The sequence below is a fragment of the Sminthopsis crassicaudata genome, chromosome 3 (assembly GCF_048593235.1).
Source record: "Sminthopsis crassicaudata isolate SCR6 chromosome 3, ASM4859323v1, whole genome shotgun sequence".
NCBI lineage: Eukaryota > Metazoa > Chordata > Mammalia > Dasyuromorphia > Dasyuridae > Sminthopsis > Sminthopsis crassicaudata.
In genome coordinates, this window is record NC_133619.1 from 151790510 (window position 1) to 151814535 (window position 24026).

Sequence of the window (24026 nt, forward strand, 5' to 3'; positions counted from 1 at the left end):
CATGACCCATTTGGGTTTTCTTAGCAAAGATACTGGAGTGGTTTACCATTTCCTTCTCCAGTTCATTTTACAGATAAGAAAACTGAGGCAAAGAGAAGTGACTTGCCATGCACAGCTAATAAGTATCTGAGGCCAGATATGAACTCAAGAACAGGAGTTGTGCACTGTGCTACGTAATTGTCATAATAGCTATCATATGCCAGGGACTAAGCACTTCACAATTATTGTCACATTTGATCATCACAACAAATCTAGAAGATAGGTGCTATTATTATTCCATTTTACAGATGAGGAAACTAAGGGGAAACAGTTTTTAAGTTATTTGCCCAGGGTCCCACAGGTAGTAAATGTCTGAGATTGGATTTAAACTTGGGTCTTACTGACTCCAGGCCCAACAATCTCTTCACTGTGCCATTTGGCTGGGTTTTGTTTGTCTTGATTTCTCAATAAGAAGACAGAGGTGATAAATTTGGAGCTGAAAATAAATAAAAGTGAATTTTTTTAAATGTCCTACTATGCTAATAATTACATTTGAAATGTCTATGCTAATAATTGTATATGTTATAAAACTTTGACATGCATACAAGAAAATTCAATTGGTTTAGGGAGCTCAGTTTTAAATAGCATTTCTTTATTGACCATAGTCCCTGATAAAAGAACAAGGAATTTTTATGTAGTCAAAGGATCTGGGTTTAAATTCTGTCTCTGCCACTTATTGTGCAAGGACTTGTCATTTTATCTATTTGAGACTCATTTTTCTTATATCAGATCATACTTCATTATATTAATGAAAAGAAATTTCTTTCACCCATACTTTCAGCAAAATCTAGGTTAGTTACTGAGTTCTTTAAGCCTGTTTCCTCATAGGGAAAAAAGTGAGTTGGCATAGATAAGAATATGCCATTATATTTCTATATAATATTCCCCTATTCCTTGGGTGTTGGGAAGATTGGCTGTGAATAGTTTTGTTATGAGATGAGGTGAGATCTTTCAATACAGTTGTGAAAATCGAGTAAGGCTTCATCTACTTCAGAGTTTGAGTAGGCCTGAAGGACTTTGAGCATAGATCCAAGGGCATACTTAAATCCCTTTCCTGCTATCCTCCCATGACATCATTTTCTCCTTATTCCAGTCAAATATGGGCAACTATGTACTTATTGGTCAAATTCAATCTCTCCAGCTTTTTTATTAAGTAGTGACCCCTCACCATTTCTGAACCACACAGTTTTGGGGGATCGTCCGGGATCACATTACTTGGTGAGTAGGTGAACTCTTGGGTGCTAGTAAGATGGCGCCCTGCCTTGATTTAGGCAGCCCACCAGCATTCAGGGGCTTCTCTTTGCTCCCCAAAGTAAAGTAGGCCCGAAGTGGAGAAACTCAAGGCAAAGCAAAGGGAGAAACTCCACAGTAAAAATTCTGACCGGTTTGGTGTGAGGACAAATCAGTCAAGCAATTTTCTGTGTAGCACCCCAGAGGTAAGCCTCCTATGAGCCATTTGAGTCGAGTTACAGACTCTGGAGGGCTGCTCTGGACAGGACAGGACAGTCTTAGGTGACTGGGGTCAACTGGTAACAATTGGAATTTAGATTCCATCCAAATTCAATGGGTGTAGCCCAGTCCCAACCAGCCCTCATGGAAAGAAATGAGAAAAATGATCAGAAAATACCAGTAGGTAGTCCCTTGGGAGATAAATTAAGTAATTGGGACAAACTGCCAAAATATAAGGAAAAAGCAAGAAAAAGAAAAAGATGATAAGGTATTGTTATTTTGTCTGGGGTGACAAAGGTATTGGTGGAGGCACTATTTGGCCTAAGTATGGCTCCTTGAAGACTGGGTGTGCCAAAAACTAAATTTGTACCTGAAAGGGAAGGAAAGGATTTAATTCTATCAGCCCCTCCAGGGGCCCTTAGTGCCCAGGAGGAGAACTTATGTCTATTTTGAATTCTCTCATCTCACAAGAGGTAAGGAGACTAATTAGAGATGTAACTATGAAGGAGTGCAACAGGAGAAACCCTCCAGCTGCAAGGGTAGTCTCAGATGACCAGAAATACCCTTTAGTAGATCCCATTTGGGATCACAGTAACCCTGTACATCAAGGAAGTATGTAGGATCAAGAGAGTGAATATGGTAGCTTCTTTCCTTTCCTTCCCTAGTATAGTGACTGCAGCAGGGCCACGTGGGGCCAGAGGGAAAGAAACTGCTATTTAGTGAAATTCATTATTTTAAATATAAGCAAAAGTAAATATAAGTAAAATATAATGTATTCGTATATATAATAAATATAAGCAAAAATAGTTTTATATTATTGGGAATTTAAAGCTGTATTTGATTGGATTTTAAGTTAAAACACAGGTTATTAAAACAAAATGCCAGTAGCTTACCTTAGGGGAGGTCATGATTGTATCTCCCTATTTAGATGGTATGTTGTTTTCTAGAGATATTGAGTAATTTGTAAACTATGAATTATGCCTTAAAAAATTTATCAGCTCTGTTGGACATGTATAAGTTTTATGAAATTTGGTTCAGTTATTTGTGAACCTTGAAGTTTAAAGTTAAAAAATTTTCTTTGATTTAAAGACAAGGGACAAGAGAGATTAATTTGCAAAAGCAATTAATAGTTTAAATGAAGCATCTAGTATTGGTTTGGGAGTGTTTAACGTATGTCAGAGAAGGTTTGAGCAAGTAAACATTGGAAGGAGAAAGAGAGAGATGGGACAGGAAGAGATGACGTGAGAGAAGGAAGAAGAGAGAAGAAAATAGCTTTCCAGAAATGACAACAAAAAGGCATGAACCCCTAGTGAATTTGCCATTTGCCATGGGAAAGGAGATACCTCATGAGTTTGGGGTCTGTCTTGAGCTGGCAGATTGGATCCTGGAGAAATAGCACCTTAAAAGGTTAGCTATAATAAGTTGGGATCAAGAAGCATGGTCGAATGGGGGAAGGGAGACCACATGGAAATCAACTTTGTCAGATGATGTAATCCCCCTACCCCCATTAAATTTGGTGGCTTTTTAACAACTGCATCTCCTTGCTGGTTTGTATCTTAATTGCTTCTACTGTTTAAAGGAACAGCCTATATTTATATGGTGTTAATAACTAAATGTTTTATTTTTATTTTTCAAGTCTATAGCTGCTCAAAGAAGTTTGTTGGAACTATAAGTTTTCTGAAAGCAATTTATTTCTACTAAAGATATCTCATTTGTCTAAGCAAATTATTTAATGTTTATTTACATGCATGATAGTCTTCTTGTTTAAGGAATATTATAAAAAATTTTTTAAAACCTAGAGCAGGATTTTAATCTGATCTCATAATTTGATAGTTATTTCCAAAACTTTAATTCTTAGAATGAAGAGAGTATTAATATTAAATCTGAAAGATCTTAAAGTTTCTTTTATGTGGAAACAGGATGGCAAATGCGATTTATATTTTTTTTTGTATTGAGTATTTTAAAAGCAAAATAATCTGTGTAATGTTAAACTTAGAACCAACTACTTAGATATGAAGGATAAGCTGTATAAGCTGTAAACTTTCTAGGATGAATCCTTTACTATGATTCTTGAGAACTAGATTCAGCTGAAGCTTTGATTGCTGTAGGAGATAAAATCTTTTGGAACTGCAGCTAATATTTATTTAGAGTTTTGAATTCAGGTATGACTGTCTGCATAGATCATCAAACTCCACCATCTGAAAGGAATATGCCACAGGATATTGAGAAGAAGTTGTTACAGGTGAAAGATGGCATTTGGGAATGAATCGAGAGGACTATCTTGGTCTCAACTAAGATAAGATCCTATTTTGCCCAAGTACTTGGGGCCACTCCCACTTTGCCTTTTGTTCTTTGAGAGAAAGCTGGGAATCTCATCCTGACCTGATGAGGCTAAGTCTTTTTTTTAGATCCCTAAAAGTTAAACACTCTGTCTAGAGTCTTTTACACTATATGTTGATGGAAGGTGGGACTAGGTCCTTGGGGTCTCTGGAATCTTAGACCCCTGACCTATTTATCAAAAATCTATACTGTCTTCAAATGCGCTATATGTGTTGTGCCACTGTTCCCTTTTAAAGTCCAGACCTCGTTTCCCTAATTGTCCTAATCAGTTACTCTGCCTCAGGTTATAACCATTCCTTCTTAATGTTAGGGATAAAGGTCTTTATCCATTTTAGACATCATTAGAATATCTGGAGCCTCTCCAGTGCCTCCCTCCATGATGTGCCTACCTCTATCATGTCCCCCCAATAGGTCATCCCCATCCAGATACCTCCCCCATTAAGTAAATTATTAAATTGTTCTCTAATCTCTACCTTGCTCAGTTTCTCCTGCATTACATAATGATAGCTATCTCTAAAATGGGAAAAATGGAAGAGAAGCAAAAAAAAAAAAAATTACATAATAATTTTGTTGTATGTTTGAAAGGAATAGCAAGTTATGCATAGTATATTTGCAGTTTCATGTGCAATCATCTTTTTTTATTGTACTTCCTTATAGAGAGTTTCAAAGGATCAAAAGTAGTGTTAGAAAAAATCTCAGAAATCATTTAGTCAAACCCTTGTATTTTATAGGTAAGGAAATTAAGAACATAGAGAGTAATAGAAGACCTAAATTAGCAGAATTGGCATTCATATTCAAGCTCTGACTCCCAATACAATGAACAACAATGTGATATTGCCTCTAAGGAAGAGGAAGAAGTGAGAACACGATTTTACCTCTGAGTATGGGAGTTATGATTGTAGAAATCAGGCTTCCAGCATTGATGGCCAGATAAAAGATGGAAAAAAATCTGTTCCTTTGTTTTTCCTGTATTGAAAAGGATATTTTTTAAAATAGTGAACACAAATCAATAGCAATTGTGAAGGATAAAAACCAACTGATTATCTGACATGATTAATTCATCTTCTATCACTGTATATATTATTCCAAGCACACTTGAAAAAACCAAGTAGCCAATGAGCTTGTCAATGAAATTTTTTTTCCTAGACATATTGATCCAGTTATTTTCAACAAAGGGCACATACCTGATTTTCTTCAAATTGATCTCCACCAAATGCTGACACACAAGGTTTTATTCCACCAGTACCAAGAGCAATCAGGACAAGCCCCACCATAGACAAAGCTCTAGGGAAAGGAATTAACTTTTTAAAACATCGTTAAAACAGTTTTAAAAACACTCCTCAAAAGTAAAGGTCTTTGTTCTTTGTTGATATGGTAACACAGAGCAGGTTCAAATATTTATTGAGGAATGTAAGTGAAATTCTCATTCCTACACATTTTGTCTACAGTCTTTTAATAGCAAACAATAAATTTTCTCTTCTCCTAGTAAACAGCAAAACTATGTGTATAATAGCACAAGCATACTGTCCTTAATACCCCTGATTGGTTCCACAAAAATGTGACTAAGTAAGGTAACATTACAAGGGACAGTTAAGTTCCATAGCTATGATATGTAACTGAAAGGGATATACTTGAACAGCTTTAGCAAAATCAGTTTAAAATCACCCTTTAAAGGCATTTAAAGAATTAGCAATGTTGAGTTGTGCATTGGTCAGTTGGACTATGTTAACAGATGCAAAACATTGAGATTTGTATATCAAGTTATCAGAGGATCACCTGAGATTTACAAGAAGAGTATAAACCATCCCCATAAGAAGAAAGCAAGCCCTAAGGATTAATGTAATGAGTTGTATAGGGGTAGGAAGATCAAAGCTGGAATTTGGGGATTAAGAAACCAAATATCCCTGACTTGTATAATAGGCTGCAGAAACTAAGTAAACCAATGAGAAAGTGACCTAAGATTATGGAATATAGCCTAAGAGTTTTTTAAATATATATGGGTTTTTTTTCTTTGTTTTTTTGACTACATTCAAGTAGTCACATTTTAACAGCTTGTCATGAATTAGTCAGGGAGATAGTATAATGGAAAAAAGTGCTGAATTTTGAGTCAGGAAGACTTGAATTTGAATCCCATCTTAGATAGTCATTAACTATGTGACTCTAGGAAAGCCACTTTGTCTCTGGGGATAAAGCCACTTAGTTCACAGTTATGAAGATCAAATGAGGTAACATTTCTAAACCTTAAAATATTGTATAAATGCTATGCATTATTAATATTATTGATACTGACAAAGAAATAGTCCTTAAATATGCACAGTTTATGTAAAGTAGTGGACAACTTTTTTTTTAATTAAAGCTTTTTATTTATAAAACTTGCATGAGTAATTTTTCAACACTGACCCTTGCAAAAACTTCTGTTCCAAATTATCCCCTCCTTCCCTTTATCCCCTCCTCTAGATGGCAGGTAGTCCAATACATGTTAAATATATTAAAGTAAATGTTAAATCATAATGGACAACTTTATAAAGCCTCATATAAAGATATGAAACTGGGTACTCTAGAATAGTCTCTGTGGATTATGGTTGGGGGAGGATTTTGGAGAGGTGGCAGAGTAAGTCATAAAATTCCAAACACGCTAGATTTCTTCCACAAATAAGGTAAAACTGTGCCTCAGGTCCAGGAGGGTCAGAAATGAGAATGTAAATACCTCCAGACTACCTGAGCAGAAACAGCTATGGGGGACCCTGGGAATAGTCCCAATCACAAGAATTTTCACCTGGTAGGGGGAGAGTCTGGGAAGATTGAGGGAACTTCTGCTGATAAGGAACTAGGCCCAGCTGTGCTGCTGAGACAGAGCCCTGGGCAAAAGGAACCTACGAATTAGTTGAATGCTAAAGTAGGAATGGAGAATAACTGCTGGTTGAGAGAAGGATGAAGGTTTTGGTTTGGGATTCTAGGTCAGAAGGAATAATTGAAGGAAAACCAGAGGCAAGATCCCCTCACCCTAGAACTAGAGATGATTACACTAACAAGCTCTTATTATTAAAAAAAAAAAAAAAAAACACGCAAAGGAAGATAGAACCCAAATATAGAAAGTTACTACAAGAGTAGAGATACTGGGCTTCATCTTCAGAGGAGAATTCATAGAAGAACTCAAAGAAGACTTTTAAAATCAAATGAGGGAGAATGAGGAAAAACTTTTTTTAAAAAAAGAGAAAGAGCAATTCAAGAAAAGCAAAAAGATTATGAAAAGAAAGTCAACCAACTAGAAAAGGACTTCCAAAGTCTTAAGGAAGAAATGACTGTCTGAAAATTAAAACTAGTCAAAGTGAAGATAAAAGATTATTTGTTATAAAACAAAATACAAAGAATGAAAAAAAATTGAAGATAATGTGAGATATCGTATAAGAAAAGTTATGATCAAAAAAGAATCTTAATATAATAGTTTAAGAAATAATTAAAGAAAATTGTACTTAAGTGATAGAATAAGAGAGAAAAGTAAAAATAGAAAAAAGAAAAAAAAATCCACCAATCACCACCTGAAAAAGATCTTACAAGAAAAATAGGAACATCTTTGCTAAATTTTGAAAACCCCAAATCAAAGAGAAAATTTTACAAGTAACAACAAAAACAACAACAAATTCAAATATACTGGAACTATAATTAAGACAAGACCCATCAGTGACTACAATAAAAGACAGTAAGTCCTAGAATACTATATATTGATAATTAAAAGAACATTGAATGAACTATCAGATTTTCAGAGTTTTGTTGCCAATAAATCTGAATGCAATAGAAAATGTGCCATACAAGAGCCATCAAAGACTATTTTCAAGGGATTAATTAAGGAAAAACTTTGTTTTATATATGAGATACATATAACTCATATGTCTAAGATTGTTATTAGTGTTCGGGTAGTCCAAGAGAAAGATTAGAGTAGAATCTACTCCAGTAGACTCTACTATCCTCAAGATAATGAATGTGAGGATAATGTGACTCTTTTTAAAAAGCAAAACCATGCAAGAAAAAGAAAACCTACAAGGAAGCAAAGAAAAGATGTACAATACCAAATACAATGTCTTCTATTATTATATATGCTTTCTTGAAATAGAAATTCATTGTTACATATTTTGAATCTTCCCTTATATTCTTCTGTGCACATGACAATGTTTTTCCTTTCTCTTTTTTCTCTTTTTTCCTTTTTCTATTTTGTATTTAAGTTTTAAATAAATAATGGAAAGTAAATTAAGGGATCTAATATTTGAAGGAACAATTTTTCCCAGCTTGGCTTGTCCAGCCAAAATGTTAGTTCTCAGTTTTACTTTCTATAAACTTATAGAAACAAGATAGTATATACAAAGGACACTATTAGACCTATGTTCATCAAGCCATACCTCACAAAAGTGAAAATTAATTCAGTCTAGAAAAATTAGCATTTAACTTAAACAATGAAGTCAGCAAGTCTAAGACCTGAGAAAGCTCCTTGTGTTTGCCAAGTTGCTACTCACTAGGATTTTTTCAATCACTTCAAGGATAGTCTGATCACAATACAAATTGCTTTTTGCAACTAAAACATGGAGATAAGTGAAACATCAAAATCTGAAGACAGAAAATATCATATGATATCATATTCAAGACCCAACTTATGGTTAAGAGGAATGGTCTCTTATTTCTATAACCTACCTGTGAAAGAACAGGCACTTTTTTTAGGAGGAAAGAGAATGAAGACAGATAAAGCTGAAAAAAATTGAATAAGAAAATAAGTTTCAACTTACACATGCAAAGTAATGTTATCAGGAGTTCCATCGTGGTTAGAATCTGAGAGGTCATTAATGGAACTTATGGCGGTGACTGCTTGCCCCAGAGTATAAACAATGGACAACGAGATGATTGTTCTTTAAAACAAAGAAAAAGTTGGGGTAAAAAGATCTAGCTATATAAAAGCTATATATAGCTATATAAAAGATTCTCCATTTTATCAACATCATTTTTCATAATACTATATTCATGATAATTTGTACTAAGTTACTATGAGATTTTTTATAATTGTTTCATATAATGACAAATATTATGGAAAATGCCTGTTGAATCGAACAGAGCAGTAGCAAAGCACACTTTTTTTTTTAATGTGATTAAAATCAGACATTCTAGCCTTTGGTGCTCAAGCCATTCTTCTATCTAAGAATGCTTTCCAACACTTCCTTCATTTCCCAGCTCAAGTCCTTCTATTTTATTTGATGTCCACCAGTCTCATTTAATAACAGTCAATACATTCTATTTTTTTGTGTAACTCTAGTGAAATTACAAGATCCATGAGGAATATTGTTTTATGTTTCTATACTTATCTGTACTTCAGCATAGTACCCTACACACAGCATGTGCTTAAAGGTAATTGAAGATTCCTTGAAGAATGTTAAACATTAACTCTATATACATTAAAGAAAAAGTACATATACTCTAAAAAAGATAGTAAGTGAATTAATCAAGAAGATTCTCTCCATAAATAAAAAATAGAAAATACTCACTTGAACTTGCCCAGCCATGAGTCAGCAATAAGGGCTCCAAGAATTGGTGTTAGATAGCATAGAGCAATAAAAGTGTGATAGACGGCAGTAGATACATTATCATCCCATCCAAGGAAGCGTTGGAAATATAGAACTAGAATTGCTGTATGTGGAGGGGGTAGGGAGAGCAAAAAGGAAATGTTAAAATATCCAAGACAATCATTTGTTGAAGCTAATAGAAGAATGTGAATTCAAATAATTACCTCTCATTCCATAGTAGGAAAATCTTTCACAGAATTCATTGACGATAATGAAAAAGATGCTTACAGGATAACCTAAGCAACTCTGAAGAGAAAAGAAAGAAAATATTCTGGTTACACAACTGAAGGTTCTTTCATGGACAGACAGAAATTTATTTCTCATTAGTATACTCAGAGACAGGAAAAGAGACAGCTATATTTAGTTATTTATCCAGAGTTCCAAAGTTATGTAACAATTCAGAGTTTAAAAATTCATAATTCTCTGTCTTGTCATTTCACATCTACTATACATTGATCTAAGAAAAAAATTTAATCACAGCATTTATGAATGAAATACCTGATATAAGTAATTGGACAGTATAATTTCTTAATAATAAATAAGGAAATCTTTTAAAAAGGAAGCCATTTAAACAATAACGGAAATGACATACTCACCAGTGATTTGGTCCCTAGAAAGGCAAGAAGAAAAAAAAAATCAGTGAAAACCAGGAAGTCAAATAAAATATTTCTAAACATTTTACATATTAATCTCATAAATATGAAACTTGAATTCAGATGTATTGGTTAGTGCCTGGGTATTTCAGAGTACTGTAAATATAATGTATATGATCTTTCAGTTATGAAATAATTTTTTTGAGAACATCATAAACAATTGTGTCTCTCTTTTACCTTAACGCATTTTAGGTTTAGATTTTTGATTTATATCACTGAGTAGGGTTTCGATTTGAAAATCTTCCTAGTCATGAGGGGATTAACAAAAAAAGAAAAACTCAGAACTTAACTATGCTTGCCCCACCTACACACATGCAAATCAAACTGTGAAATATCCTGGTTTCTATTTTTTTCCCCTTGAAAAAGGAAGAGCACAATTATACCTGTGCACAAACAAAACAATTGTGCTTACTTGAAAAGGATCAAAGTAACATTCTGAATAGGAAACCGCTGATTTACTTAGTGAAGGTACCACTGAATGAGTTCCACATATCTGAAGATTCATACTCTTTACTCCCTAATTCTTTTGTAAATTCATAGAAACTAATTATGCTCTGCTTTAGTTGGAATAGTGAGAGGCTCATTGGGAAACTTACTCAGATTATCTGGTAGAAAACTGAACTAATTTCTCATTTGAAAGAGGGTGTAATAAGCTACCAATGTAGGGATGGGGAAAAAAAAAGTTAATGGCCTCCTAGGTACTTTAGAATAAAGTTTAAATGTTTAAAATTAAGTACTATATGGCTTAATGAATAGAGTTAAACCTGAAATAATAATTTAAAAAATAAGTTAAAATCCAGCCTCAAATACTTACTAGCTATATTATCCTGAGAAGTCACCTGACCTCTGCTTTTCTCACTTTCTTAAATTATAAAATGGGGATAGATAATAATAGCATCTCAAAAAGTTGTTGTGAGGAACAACAAAAAAGATATTCATAAAAAATGCTTAGCTCATAGTAGATGCTATATAGTATATATACTAAATAGATGTTTTTCTCTCTGCCCCCCCCCACCATCTCCTACGAAGACTAGAGACACTGAGAGCTCAATTTTTTTTTTTTTTATTATAACTTTTTATCGACAACATATGCTTGGGTAGTTTTTTACAACATTATTGCTTGAAAACTCAATTTTAATAGTCAAAACAAATATATAGAATTTGAACTAGAATGGTGGAAGGGTATGTGTGTGGGGGGAAGAGAGAGGAAGGGAAGAAGAAAGGAAGGATAGGAGAAAAGGGAAGGAGAAAGAAGGAGAAAAGGGAAGAAGAGAGGGAGGGAGGGAGGAAAAAAACAAAGGAAGGAAGGAAGGAAGGAAGGAAGGAAGGAAGGAAGGAAGGAAGGAAGGAAGGAAGGAAGGAAGGAAGGAAGGAAGGAAGGAAGGAAGGAAGGAAGGAAGGAAGGAAGGAAGGAAGGAAGGAAGGAAGGAAGGAAGGAAGGAAGGAAGAGGAGGAAGGAAGGAAGAGGAGGAAGAGAAGGAAGAAAGAGGAGGAAGAGAAGGAAGGAAGGAAGAAACAAAGAGATAGATACATAAAATGGTGTAGAGATGATAAAATTGGCAGGACTTGGCAACTAATTGGATATGAATGAGGAAATGGAAAATCTAAAACTGAGGCAGTAACACTGGGTAATTAGGAAGATTGTGGTACCTTTGCTCCATGATAAATTGAGAATATATTCAAGGAGAGAGAGAAAAAAAACCTGTTTTGAATGTGTTTGATCTGAATTGCTATCAAGGAATAGAGGAAGCTATGTATAGCAAAGAGGTTGGAGATATGGGACTAAAGTTCATGAGATGTTGAGACTGAAGATATAATTTGGGGAGTCATCTGCATAGATGTGATAGGAAAACAGATGGAATCAATAATAGTCCAGGACACAAACCTTACATACTTGGAAAATAAAATAAAGAGAACAGGAAAACTTTTCTCACAAGTTGTTGTGAGGAAGAACACAGCCAAGAGAGAAGTGTCAGAGAAGTTAAAGGAAGAGAAAATATACAGAAGGAAGGAATTTTCAGGGCTGAAATCTGTGGAAAGATTTCAAGAGATGAAGAATGAGAAAATACCATTCACTTTCACAATAAAGAGATGAGTTGGGACAGGTAGATGGCCCAGCCCTGGAATTAGGAGGACCTGAGTTCTTATCTGGCTTCAGACACTTAACACTTACTAGCTGTATGGCTCTGGGCAAGTTACTTAACCTCCAGGGTATCCAAAAAAAAAAAAAAAAAAAAAAAAAAGGGAAAAGATAAGAAAAGAAAAGGGATGAGTGGTTGCCTTAAAGGGAGGAGTTTCAATAGAGAGACAGCTTTACTACAGTTTTCATACATGATTGGATTTCTTTGATGTGGGTATCAATCATCATAAATAATACTAAAGAAAGTCATTACTACACAAATCTGTATTCTGCTATGAAAAGAATACTGCATTTGATTTCTTGAAGTCTTAAATTCAATAGCTATGTTATTTCAGATAAGGCATTGCTAAGATTTGGATAATTTGTTTCTTTGTATATAAAATGAGAAAATTGGAATAGTTAATCCTCAAAGCCTCTTCCAGTTCTAAAATATAAGAAACTTCAAGTAAAATATAGGATTGAAAACTTCACTTCTGGAATTGAAGGGAGGCCACACCTATAATATTTCAAGTAGTCACATTTATAGCTTCCCTGAAACATTCTTTTTACACGAAAGAGCAGAGGTTAGGTTTAAGAAAGCCTCAGGCTATCTATTGCCTATAACTACAGTCAGCATTTCTTATCTTAATATATTACAGGTAAGCAGATTTATCAGGGACAGAAAACTCAAGTGCTAAGATGATGTGTACTTTGATATTTAAGTGTTAATGCTTATGAGATTTTAAATTTATGTACTGGGTCACATGTTTGTTTTCTTTGATACTATGTTTTTTTTTTTTCAAAATTTGCAAAATGCATCTACTTAAATTTAACATCTATAGGAAAATGATACAAAAATACTGATAGAAAGTATGCTCAGAAAAAAAACATCTTGCCTAGACTCTTGAGCTGGATACAGAATTTATAATTAAGACATCCGGCTGGATTTGTCATCTAGAAAGTTGTTCAGTATTTTCAGTGATCCAAAACTATTCATTTCTGTGAAAGCTAATCCTCAATACCCCATTTTATCCAATCAATGCTCCATAGTGGCAAATCATTAACTATTATTTATACATATATATGTCCATAATATCACAACCTAAGGAATCTAAAATGTAAGTATCCCAAAGGTGATGAAAAGACATAATGATCATGAGAGATAGGACAGTATCATTTGAGTAACAAGATATCTAAAAAAGGGGGATCTGAGAAATAGAAAACAGAAAACTCAAGGTATGTCTGTACCCTTGAAAATACTACATATTGCATATAGTAACAGCAATACTGTACAGTGATCAGCAGTGTATGATTTAGAAATACAATGATCTTATTTATAATACTTTATACCAGGCCATTCATATCCAAGTTAAGCTTTCCATAAAGAAAAGCTTTTGGGAAGCTGATTTTTTTTTTGTTTGTTTGTTTTGGGTTTTGGGGGGAGGTTGTTTATGTATTGAAATGATAGTAGGGTTAGTTTAGATCTCTCCTACATAAATTAGTCTGAATGTTGCCTAACATAAAACAAGATGTGATTTAACATAAAGCACTTGAAATAGCATTGGTAAACTACAGTTTTTAGGTTACTTTGACCTGACACAAGGCATAAGGGAAACGTGCTATTTGTCCTTAGGGTAGAGGAGAGTGAACATCAGGTGATATAGAATGGTGTTCTCTATAGGCTTTTTGAGATAGGGAGTAGTAACATGAAGATACCATTCCTGAGAATTAGGAGACTGATTTTTAGCACTTGCCTTGGAAATAATAAAAATTTTATCTTTTACAAATGGTTAGGAACAGAAAGCATAGCAACAAGGAGTTAGAAACTGAATTTATGAATCAGTCTCAGATTGGAGCTTCTAATCATTTTTATTTTCAACAGAGATCTGAAACAACTCGTTTGTTGTATCCATGACCCCTTTGCCATTTTGAAAAATCATCACCAATAAAAAGCATTAGGGAAATCAAGGCTTCCGCACTCCCTGTTTTTCAGGATCAGTGATAGGATAGTCAATGTCCAATTTGCCTTCAGAATACCTTCTTCCTCTCTTCCCCCCTACTCCTTCCCCTTCAAGGAGTCCATCAAAATAAAATGTATTGAAAATCTTTGCATGGCTCTTTTTGAGAACTGTTAATCTCCTCTTGTAGGGAGTCAGAAAAATATCCTGAAACTTGTAGGTAATAAATCTCATTGAAAAAGGGAATGTGTGAGTTTATGATACAGTTGAATCTTTATTATGACTAAAAGGTCCTAAGAAATCTAGCCCAATCCAATCCCAACATTTTATAGATGAGACAACAGGGATATGATGAATTATCATGAATATATTTATCTGTTTATATGTTGTATTCCTTTAGTACAATGCAAGGTCTTTGAGGGTAGGGATTTTTTTGTCTTTATATGCTCTATGTGCCTTGCACACAATAGACATTTAATGTTTTGTACAGCCACAGTGTTTTATGCATGCCCATCTTGGTATAATGTTAGGTCGTATCATATCTTTTTTTCTTTAAAGATAAGGTTTTTATTTTTAAGCTCACTTTACTTACTAAGAAGTCCATGAATTCCTGCCTATTTCTTATAGTATTCTCTCTTCTTTCAAGGTGCAATTCAAGTATTACTTCCTGACTACTACCTACCTCACTAACTGCCTAGGGCCCTTCCTCCCTAACTACCTTCCCAACTACTATTATCTTAATATTCATACACCTATTCTTTCTCCCATTAAATGCATATTCCTTGAAGGGGATAGAAATAGCTTCATGTTTTATATCTGTAATCCCTATACCTGGCACATAATAGTTGGTAGAAATGGAACATGAAATGCCTCTATATTATTTATGTACACTCATAGGGATAAGTGTGAACCTGTGAATAGAGGCAACTCTCAGGTGAGGAAATGCTTTCTACCAGAGCATGTCAGCACCTTCTCTGAAATGTATGATCTTACAGAGTTTCGTAAAGCAGTGAAAGATAAAGAGACTTGCCTAGCCATATGTGCCAGAGCCATACTTCCTTACTCTAACTGTTCATTATCCCATGCTGCCTGCCTCTCATACACATAGTTACCCCAAATTCTTGGGCTATATTTTTATCTACTACTTTCTACTTCTTTTAAGTTCCTATCTCCTGATAGAAAAGGGGGGGAGGGGAAGGAATAAGTACAAAAATATTTATAGTAGCTTTTTTTTTGTATTGATAAGAATTAGAAATTGAGAGGATGCCCATGAATTGGGAAATGATTGAACCAGACAGGTTCATAGTATATGATTGTGATGGAATATTGCTGTTAAGTTATTTCAGTCATGTCCAACTCTCCACGACCCTATTTGGGGTTTTCCTAGCTCATTTCCAGCTCCTTTTACTAATAAGGAACTGAGAAAAACAAGGTTAAGTGACTTGCTTTGCAATACACAGCAAGTGTTTAAGGCCAGATTCAAGCTCCAGGGAGGAAGGGAGGGTTCTGACACCAGGACCAGTGCTCTATCCACTATGTTATCTAGCTGCCTCTGTGACAGAATACTTTTGTGCTATAAGAAATAATGAGCAGGCACTTTCAGAAAAACCTGGGAAGACTCACATGAATGGATGTAAAATTAAATGAGCAGAATGAGGAGAATATTGTATATAGTAACAACAATACTGTGCAATGATGAACTGTGAATGACTTAGCTATTCTCAGAAATACAATGATCCAAGACAATTCTGGAAAAATTATCATGAAAAATGGTATCCACCTCCAGAGAAAGAACTGATGAAGTCTGAAAATGGAGATTGAAGCATACATTTAAAACTTTCCTCAATATTCTTGTTTCTTTTGTCTATATCAAATTGCTTATTTTCTCAAAAAGGGAAGAGAAGGGGAAGGAAGAAAGAGAATTTAGACTCAAAATTTTAAAAAATTAATATTAACATTTTTGTTTACATGTAATTAAAAAATACTTGTAAATATAATTCTCACCAAGAAAACAATCAATAGTGCTAATAAGTTATAAACATCTAGTTTTGAAGCATATCTTTTCTTTTCCTTGACTATTTTTTATTTTATTTTTATTTCATTTTATCTTTGAATATATTAAAGCTTTTTATTTTCAAAACATATACACAGATTATTTGTCAACATTAATCCTTGCAAAACCTTACATTCCAATTTTTCTCCCCACCCTCTCCCCTAGATACAAGTAATCCAATATATGTTAAATCTATATTAAATCCAATATATGCATACATATTTATACAATTGACTACTTTTTTAAAAATTAAAAAAAACAATTATAAACAGTGAAATGAATGTCAGCAATAAGAAAAGGCATGTATAATATGCCCAAAGCAGATAATTCAGAGTGCTGGCTATCAAAAGAAAGATTTCTCTCGAGGACACTTTCTAAGTTACAGTAAAAAACACTTAGCAATAGTCCAGAACTAGAGAATTCTGGATAACTGTATCTTCTGATTATCAGAAGTTTAATCTTAACCAAATCATAGATATTGAAAACTAGATATTGCTCCTCCCTCAAGCAGCATATTCTACTGCTAGGGGGGAAATGGGATTTGACCTGTGATTTCTCAAGTGTAGAAACTCCTACAAAAACAGATCAGTTACATGTCACAAAAGATTATAAAATCTGTCAAAGAGATGGAGATAAACACGCTTTAATGATCCAGGAATTTGCCTGATTTAAACCTTACTGAAAACATAAGAGCTATAATCAAAGCTAGAATTGAAAAACAAGTTTGTCAAAAGGGTGCTTTATAGCCAATGTAATAAAAGTACAGTTTCATGATAAATTTAAAAATGTATGAATTCAATATCAAATCACATAAAACAAGTGATTGATGCAAAACCAGGATATAGTCCATATTTAATGTTTTTAAGGTATATAAACTCAAAAGATTAATTATTTGTTTCCCCAATAGTTTGCACACCACTGCAAATGGGGTAGTACTAACATACACAGGGAATGCAAACTTGCTGCAGTCTTAAATCCTATAAGATTGTTACACAAATAACTATGATACAGATTAAACCATAGTTACATATGTTTCACATGGGTGTCAAGATTTGTGAAGTGCTTAATTTTGCTTCCTTAAGATATACCTCTCCACCTCTTTTTGGATAAACTATCTAACCACACTTTTCCCCACGCTATGCTTGTGTCCTTAGATGTTGGTGGGGTTTTTTTTTTTTTAAACCTAGTATGGTTCCCTACACGGACATCTATTTGATTTCATCTTCAGTCCATTGTTCTTATCTCACCAATTTGGGGGGGGTCCAATTCTGTCATCCAATATAGTGGATATTTTGGTTTGTCATCCTTAAATCTGATAAAGGGGTCATCTAAATTATTGATCAAAATTTTGAAAAAGACTACAGATTGTGGTGTCACTATATAACTGTGACATTATTACAGATCTTTCTATGTCAGAGAGACATGCTAATTAATAATAATAAAATAATATGTATTACACTTTAAGGTTTGCAAAGTAGAGTGCTTTGCATATGTTATCTTATTCAATCCATTCATAACTCTTTAGGTATAATTGTTCAATCAGTTCTGATTTCATTAATTATTTTAACAGCCATATCTGTCCTTTTCCTCAGAAGATGAAAAAAGAATAATGTAATACATTGGGGAAAGTGCTGGATTTAAAATCAGAAGACTTGAGTTCAAATTCTGATTCACTTATTTACTACCTGTATGATTATAGATTCATCTTTATAAACCTTCAGTGATTCATTTTTGAAATGGAATAGACTAGATGATATCAAAGATCTGCTACAGCTCTAAAAGTCAGTTTTATGATAACTTGATCTATAAAACTTTACCAAAAGTTGGTCTCTTGACTTATCCACAAACTACTATGATATTCTGTCAACACTGCTTTTCTTTCTTAGTGTTCATAAACCAATTCCTTGCAATATTTTAAAATGTGAAACCAAGTAAAACTCATTATAATTCAAAGTATCTACAAACCCATTCTTATTTTTGAAATAGAAAGAGGAGAGGCAGAGACAGACAGAGGTAGAGAAAGACAAAGAGACAGACAGAGAGAAAGACAGAGACAAAAATAGAGAGTTGATTTCTTAGTCCTATAGCAACTCTCCCATTTTCCTTTCCCCACCCCCTGTATTGAAACATTAGTGTGGCCATCAGAAATGAATCAGAGGGGTAGCTAGGTGGCGCAGTAGATAGAGCACCAGCCCTGAATTCAGGAGGACCCGAGTTCAAATGTGATCTCAGACACTTAACACTTCCTAGCTGTGTGACCCTGGGCAAGTCACTTAACCCCAGCCTCAAAGGGGAAAAAAAAAAAATCAGAAATGAAGGACCATTTCATGAATAACCATATCAGAGGTGGACATTATATTTCCCCCCAACATCTTTAGTCTACTCTATGGCAAATTAAGTCAATTAGTATTTTAAAACTGTTTATTTGAGACTAAGAAAAGGCAAAAATAGCCCCTGTCCTCAGGGAACTTTACTGGGTAAAGAGGGAGAAAATATTCTTAGGCTCATGAAAACCAATGCCTTCAAGATATGTAGGATAAAGGGAGGGTAGGTAGGCTTAGATAAGATGATATTAATAGTTGGGGGGGGGGGAAGATCAAGAAAGACTTTTTTAGAGAAAATAACACTAGAGCTAATTTTTTTTCCTTTTTTTATATTTTGAACTTGACACCAAATAAATGAGCATTTCTATATACTAGTAGAGCAGTGATTTATGCATAAAAGGTGGATCCATTTATAATGCAGAGTTTGTCAAGCTGAGTCTTAAGATTCTTTTCACCTTGCTTTATCACCTTGCCCCTTTCTCAACTTAAAGAATCATAGGTATACAGATTCATTGGAAGAGATCTCAGAGATGATTCAGTCTAACAGTAGAACTGTTCATTTGTCCAAAAGTCATTATTTCCTAATATAACACTGCCCTTGGAACACTTCAAATGGCAGCCCTATAAATATATCGTTACTTATCATATGGGTAACAAATTTTCCACTAGAAAAATCCTAGTTTCAAGTGTTCAAATGAGATATTCATTATAGGTTTAAGGTCTAAGATTATTAGTCTATCATATAACTTGAATAATGCTAGCCAATGATTTAATCATGATTTCTATAACATTTCTTGTAGATAGCTAAAGGATACATCTTAGACCATCTAATCTAGAGAAGAAAGATAATGCACAAAGTCCTGGGTCATATAACTCCCTAGTGAAGGTAAAATCATATTAAAACATAACTGGGAAAAATTAAACAAAATAAGTGAAAATACAATAAAACACAGATAACATTACATTTTAAAACTAAGTCAATATGTAGCCCAAAGTCATCCTCACATATGGATTAGTAGTAGTTGAGATTAGTAGTAATCTCAAATTTCTCAGATTTCCATTTGAGTTTGACACCACTGTTCTAGGGAACCTAAGTTGTTCAAAACTATTTGAGATACTTCATGTGCTTCCTCCTAGCTCCAGGTTATCTCCCAAAGTTCTCTTCTTGGCTCACTTCTCTTTATCACATATTGTCAGTAATCACATAGATTATTTCTGTGTAGGTGACTCCCATATCTATATATCCAATCCTCATATCTGAGTTTCTGTTCTGCCTACTGGCCATCTCCATCTGGATGTGTCATACTTCCTCAAAATGAACATATCTCCAAACAAAACTCATCTCTTCTCCTAAACCTGCTCTCCAGCTCCCTTCACTTATTTTTGTTGAAAGCATTTGCATCTTTTCAGGCCCCCAGGTTCAAAAACCTTAGTTCAGCCTTCCTAATCTGTTATATCCAATGAGTTGTCAAAGCTTCTTTACCCTATCTCCACAATATCTCATAACTATTTTTTCTCTTTGTTCAAAATGACCATCATTTTCTTTTAGTCCATCATTTCTCACCAGAACTACAGCATTAGTCTCCTCCTAGCTCAGTGGGTCTAGAATCAGAATGGCCAGAGTTCTCAGATTTATCAGCCATGAGATCATGGGCAAATGGCTTAACATGTTTGCCTCAGCTTTCTCAACTATAAAATAAGGATAATAACAACACCTTCTTCCCAAGATTATTGTGAGGATCAAATGAGACATTAGCAAAAGATTTATCATAGTGTTGGGTACACAGTAGGTGCTTAATAAATGCTTATTTCTTCCCTAATTGGTCTGTGATTCTAGTCTTTTCCTTCTCCAATCCCTTCTTCACACAGCTACCCAACTGATATTCCTGGAGCACAATTTAGGCTAGATTGATTAATCAAGAAGTTTCTATTGCCTCTAAGAAAAAAATATATATTGCTGGGTTTGGCGTTCAAAATTTCAAAATCTGACTCCAACCCGTTTTTATGGATATATTTTGAATTGTTCCCATTCCCATTCCAAGTTTCAATTCAATTGGCTGATTTGCTGTTCTCTGTAAACTGAATGCAATACTCCAAAGGTGGCTTGAACTTCAGCCACTTATATTTTGCAAGTACAGAATTATTCAAGCTGTAAACTTTAGCTTTAAAAGCATACGAATTAACTAAGAACACTAAACTATGACCCCCAAAAGACACCAAATAGTTGCTCTCAAGGGTCCATTTCACAAGAGCCATAAAGAGGAAAGACAATACAAACACAACCTAACTGCGGGAGATCACCACTCCTTTAAACTCCTGACAAACAAGCCTACAATTTGACAGTATTCATTCATTTCCAGGTGACAGATTAAACCATTTCTAAGACCTATACTTAGAAATGGGAGTTTCATTTTTCTGCCCAGTCCCACCCCTTTTCCTTCCTTCCTATTGTCTAGGCAAAACAAAGTTATGTTCCTTTCCATTCCCTCCAAAACCAAAGCCAAAAATTCTTTTATCAAGTTACACAAATTTCGGGGGAGGAGGAAGAAAGGAGAAAGGGGAAGGAGAAGGGCAAGAATGACAAGTCTGGATTCTAAATTTTAAGAAAAAATGCTGGCAAATTGAAACCTAATCCAGAACTCTGCAAGGTACCAGTTAGTGACAAAAACATGCAACGTTACCCAAAATGTTGTGAACTAGAATCTCGAGGAGAAAGGGGGGAGTGCACAACTGTCTCCAAAGTTCTACAAGTCTCCTCTTCAAGGAGTCAGGACTGGGACCAAATGATGTTGTTGGTTGGATACTTCAATTGTTGCTGTTTAATTGTTGTTACTTCGATTTGACAAAAGAAGGCTTCCCCCCCTCCCCCCCAGACAGCTGGCTATTTAGAAAGTGGAGTGCCTCCCAAGATAGTGAGCATCGCCTAGTTGAGTATCTGTTCAGACAGCAAAGTTGCATAATTGCTTCTAGGACGTGGAAAGAATGCCCAGTTAGGGAAAGGTCTCGTAATAGGAATTTTTGGGGCAAAGAAGGGATGTTAAATTTAGTTTCTCCCTCCTTCAGATACACACACACTCAACCTATTACTACTAATCTGAGCTCTCCTCCTCTCTCCATTCTTTCGTTCCCCCCCCCCCCAACCTCTAATCACAAAAGGAGTTCGGAAGGTTCCCTTCTGCAAAAGAATAGCCAGGAAAAGGCTGCGTCCAGTTTTCTCTTCTAAAGGCGGAGGATTCCTAGAAGTGGCCAAAAATTCGAGGGTGATTATCGTTTGTTTCGTCCTCAAAAATAACCACGACACCAGGGAGGTGAGGCCGAGTCTTCCAAGGATGCAGACCCATTTGTTGCCGCCCTCTAGGCACCTACCCCGCAATGTAGTTCTGATGTTTCAGCATTTGAGGGAAGGGAATTAAGACAGCCTAAATCCCCAAGACCTCTTGGGACTCACTTTTCTCGTTATCTCCCTTTCAGAGTGCTCTAGCACGTGTTTTTTTCCATCCCCAACCCCATCCTCCTTCACTCCATTCCGGATGTGAGGCTGTGAGAACTCCTGGGGATGACCGCTTCTGGTAGAGAATGTGCCCCCAAGACCGGACCAGCTCGGACTTAGCCCTCAGCGGAGTCCTCCATTCCAGCTTCAAGTGAACGAGGGGATTCCCGGTTACTGAGAGGGAGGGGGGCGGAGGAAGGTCCTAGCTACTCCGAGTGAGCTTGGAGTAGTGAGTGGGCTTGCTGCACCAGGGGCTGGGGAGAGGAGTATATTTCGCTGCCACCCGGGGGGCTCCGTGCTACTCCGAGAGGGCTCACTATTACTGGGGTGGGCTTACTCCTACTCTGTTCCCGACTGCTCAGGGGGAAATTTAGTGTTGTGAGTGGGGAGAGATCGCTGCTACTCAAAGGGAGTCCCGTGCCACTTAGGGGAATCTCAGTGCTAGTGGAGGGAAGCTCCACGCTATTGGGAGGGAGCTTGCGCTTATTCAAGTAGAAAGAAGTTCAGTTCCCGACCGTGAGGTGCAGAGTGGAGGACTCGGCGCTACTGGGCACTGGGCGCGCTCGCTTTCGCGGAGCAGGTGGTGCCAGGCTTGCCGTTCTGGTGGGAGGGTGAACTTGCTGCTACTCTGGGACCTGGTTCCACCCCAACGTCCTACTACCCCGAGCTCTTCAACTTCTGAAACTCTAAGAGCTCCAGTTTTTTGAGCACGTCTTCCTTAGCTCACCCGCTAGGTCCTGAGGTCTTTAGAGAGCTAGAGAAAAGTTCAAGAAGTTTGTCAAAACTTTTGATTCTGACCCACCAAGTTTCTGTCCCCTTTCACTTACCCATGGTGATAGGTTGGAGTGCCTCCACGGGATTGCCAAGTCAGAGGAACCGCGAAGACCTTTTGTCTCTGCTTGCTGTTTTTTTTTTTTTTCTTCCTCCTATAAAGGTGTTGCTCCAAGCCCAGCCCATCTACCTGGCCAGCTGGAATTGTAGGAGGTTGAGGCGGGCCAGGGCTCCACCCTCCTCCAGCTGGGGGAAGGGGAGGGAAGCAATAAAATTTGATGTTCAATGAAGACTGGAGTATGCCCTAGGTGTTTCCCTAGAGAGCCCAGATTTCTAATTAACAGGTGTGGGGAAAACAGCTAAAACATCTACGATGCTTTATTTTTTAAAAAATAATAATAGCTTTTTATTTTCAAAATACATACAAAGATAGTTTTCAACATTCACCCTTGCAAAACCTTTTATTCCAAATTTTCCTCCCTTCTTCCTTTCCCCTCCCCTAGACAGCAAGTAATCTAATATAGGTTAAACTCTTCTAAACATATTTCCACATTTATCATGCTGCACAAAGAAAAATAAGATCAAAAAAAAGGGGGGAAATGAGGAAGAAAAAAAGCAAGCAAACAACAACAAAAGAAAGTGAAAATACTATGTTGGGATTCTCATTCAGTCCCCATGGTCCTTTTTCTGGATGCAAATGGATATCTTCATCAGAAGTCTATTGGAATTGGTCTGAATCACCTCAATGAGCAAAACTCATCATAGTTGATCATCACATAATCTTGTTGCTGTGTACAATGTTCTCTTGGTTCTACTCACTTCACTTAGCATCAGTTCATATAAGTCCAGGTCTTTCTGAATCGTCCTGAGGGTTGTTTCTTATAGAACAATAATATTCCATAACATTCATATACTTATTCAGCCATTCTGCAACTGATGAGCATCCACTCAGTTTCCAGTTCCTTGCCACTCTAAAAAAGGACTGCTATAAACATTTTTCACATATAGGTCCTTTTCCCTTTTTTATGATTTGTTTGGGATACAGAGCCAGTAGAGATACTGCTGAATCAAAGGATGTGCACAATTTGATAGCTTTTTGGGCATAGTTTATGGTGAAGTTTAAAGCAAAGAGGGATATTAAGAAACCTGTGGCATAGCCTTGGTAGTTTTGCCTCAAACCAAGTGGAGAATGAATAAGAACATGGGAAAGGACAGGTTGGGAGACCG

General features: G+C 35.7%; 1 protein-coding gene across 3 annotated transcripts in view; it reads right to left on the bottom strand.

The window, feature by feature from the left end:
- The window catches only part of SLC15A1 (solute carrier family 15 member 1), a 53939-nt gene extending 30952 nt beyond the window's left edge, over positions 1-22987 (bottom strand). Inside the window, exons 1-7 of one of the 3 annotated variants that reach the window (XM_074299405.1) lie at positions 22856-22874; positions 10028-10041; positions 9596-9677; positions 9354-9495; positions 8604-8723; positions 5013-5112; positions 4704-4794 (exon numbers count right to left, since the gene is read on the bottom strand). In XM_074299405.1, coding sequence (XP_074155506.1) covers positions 4704-4794; positions 5013-5112; positions 8604-8723; positions 9354-9495; positions 9596-9677; positions 10028-10041; positions 22856-22859 — 553 coding nt within the window. In that variant the 5' untranslated portion in view covers positions 22860-22874. Of the gene's footprint in view, positions 1-4703; positions 4795-5012; positions 5113-8603; positions 8724-9353; positions 9496-9595; positions 9678-10027; positions 10042-22830 lie in introns of all 3 variants that reach the window. The other 2 variants (XM_074299406.1, XM_074299407.1) reach the window with 2 other exon arrangements.
- Positions 22988-24026: the final 1039 nt, after the last annotated feature.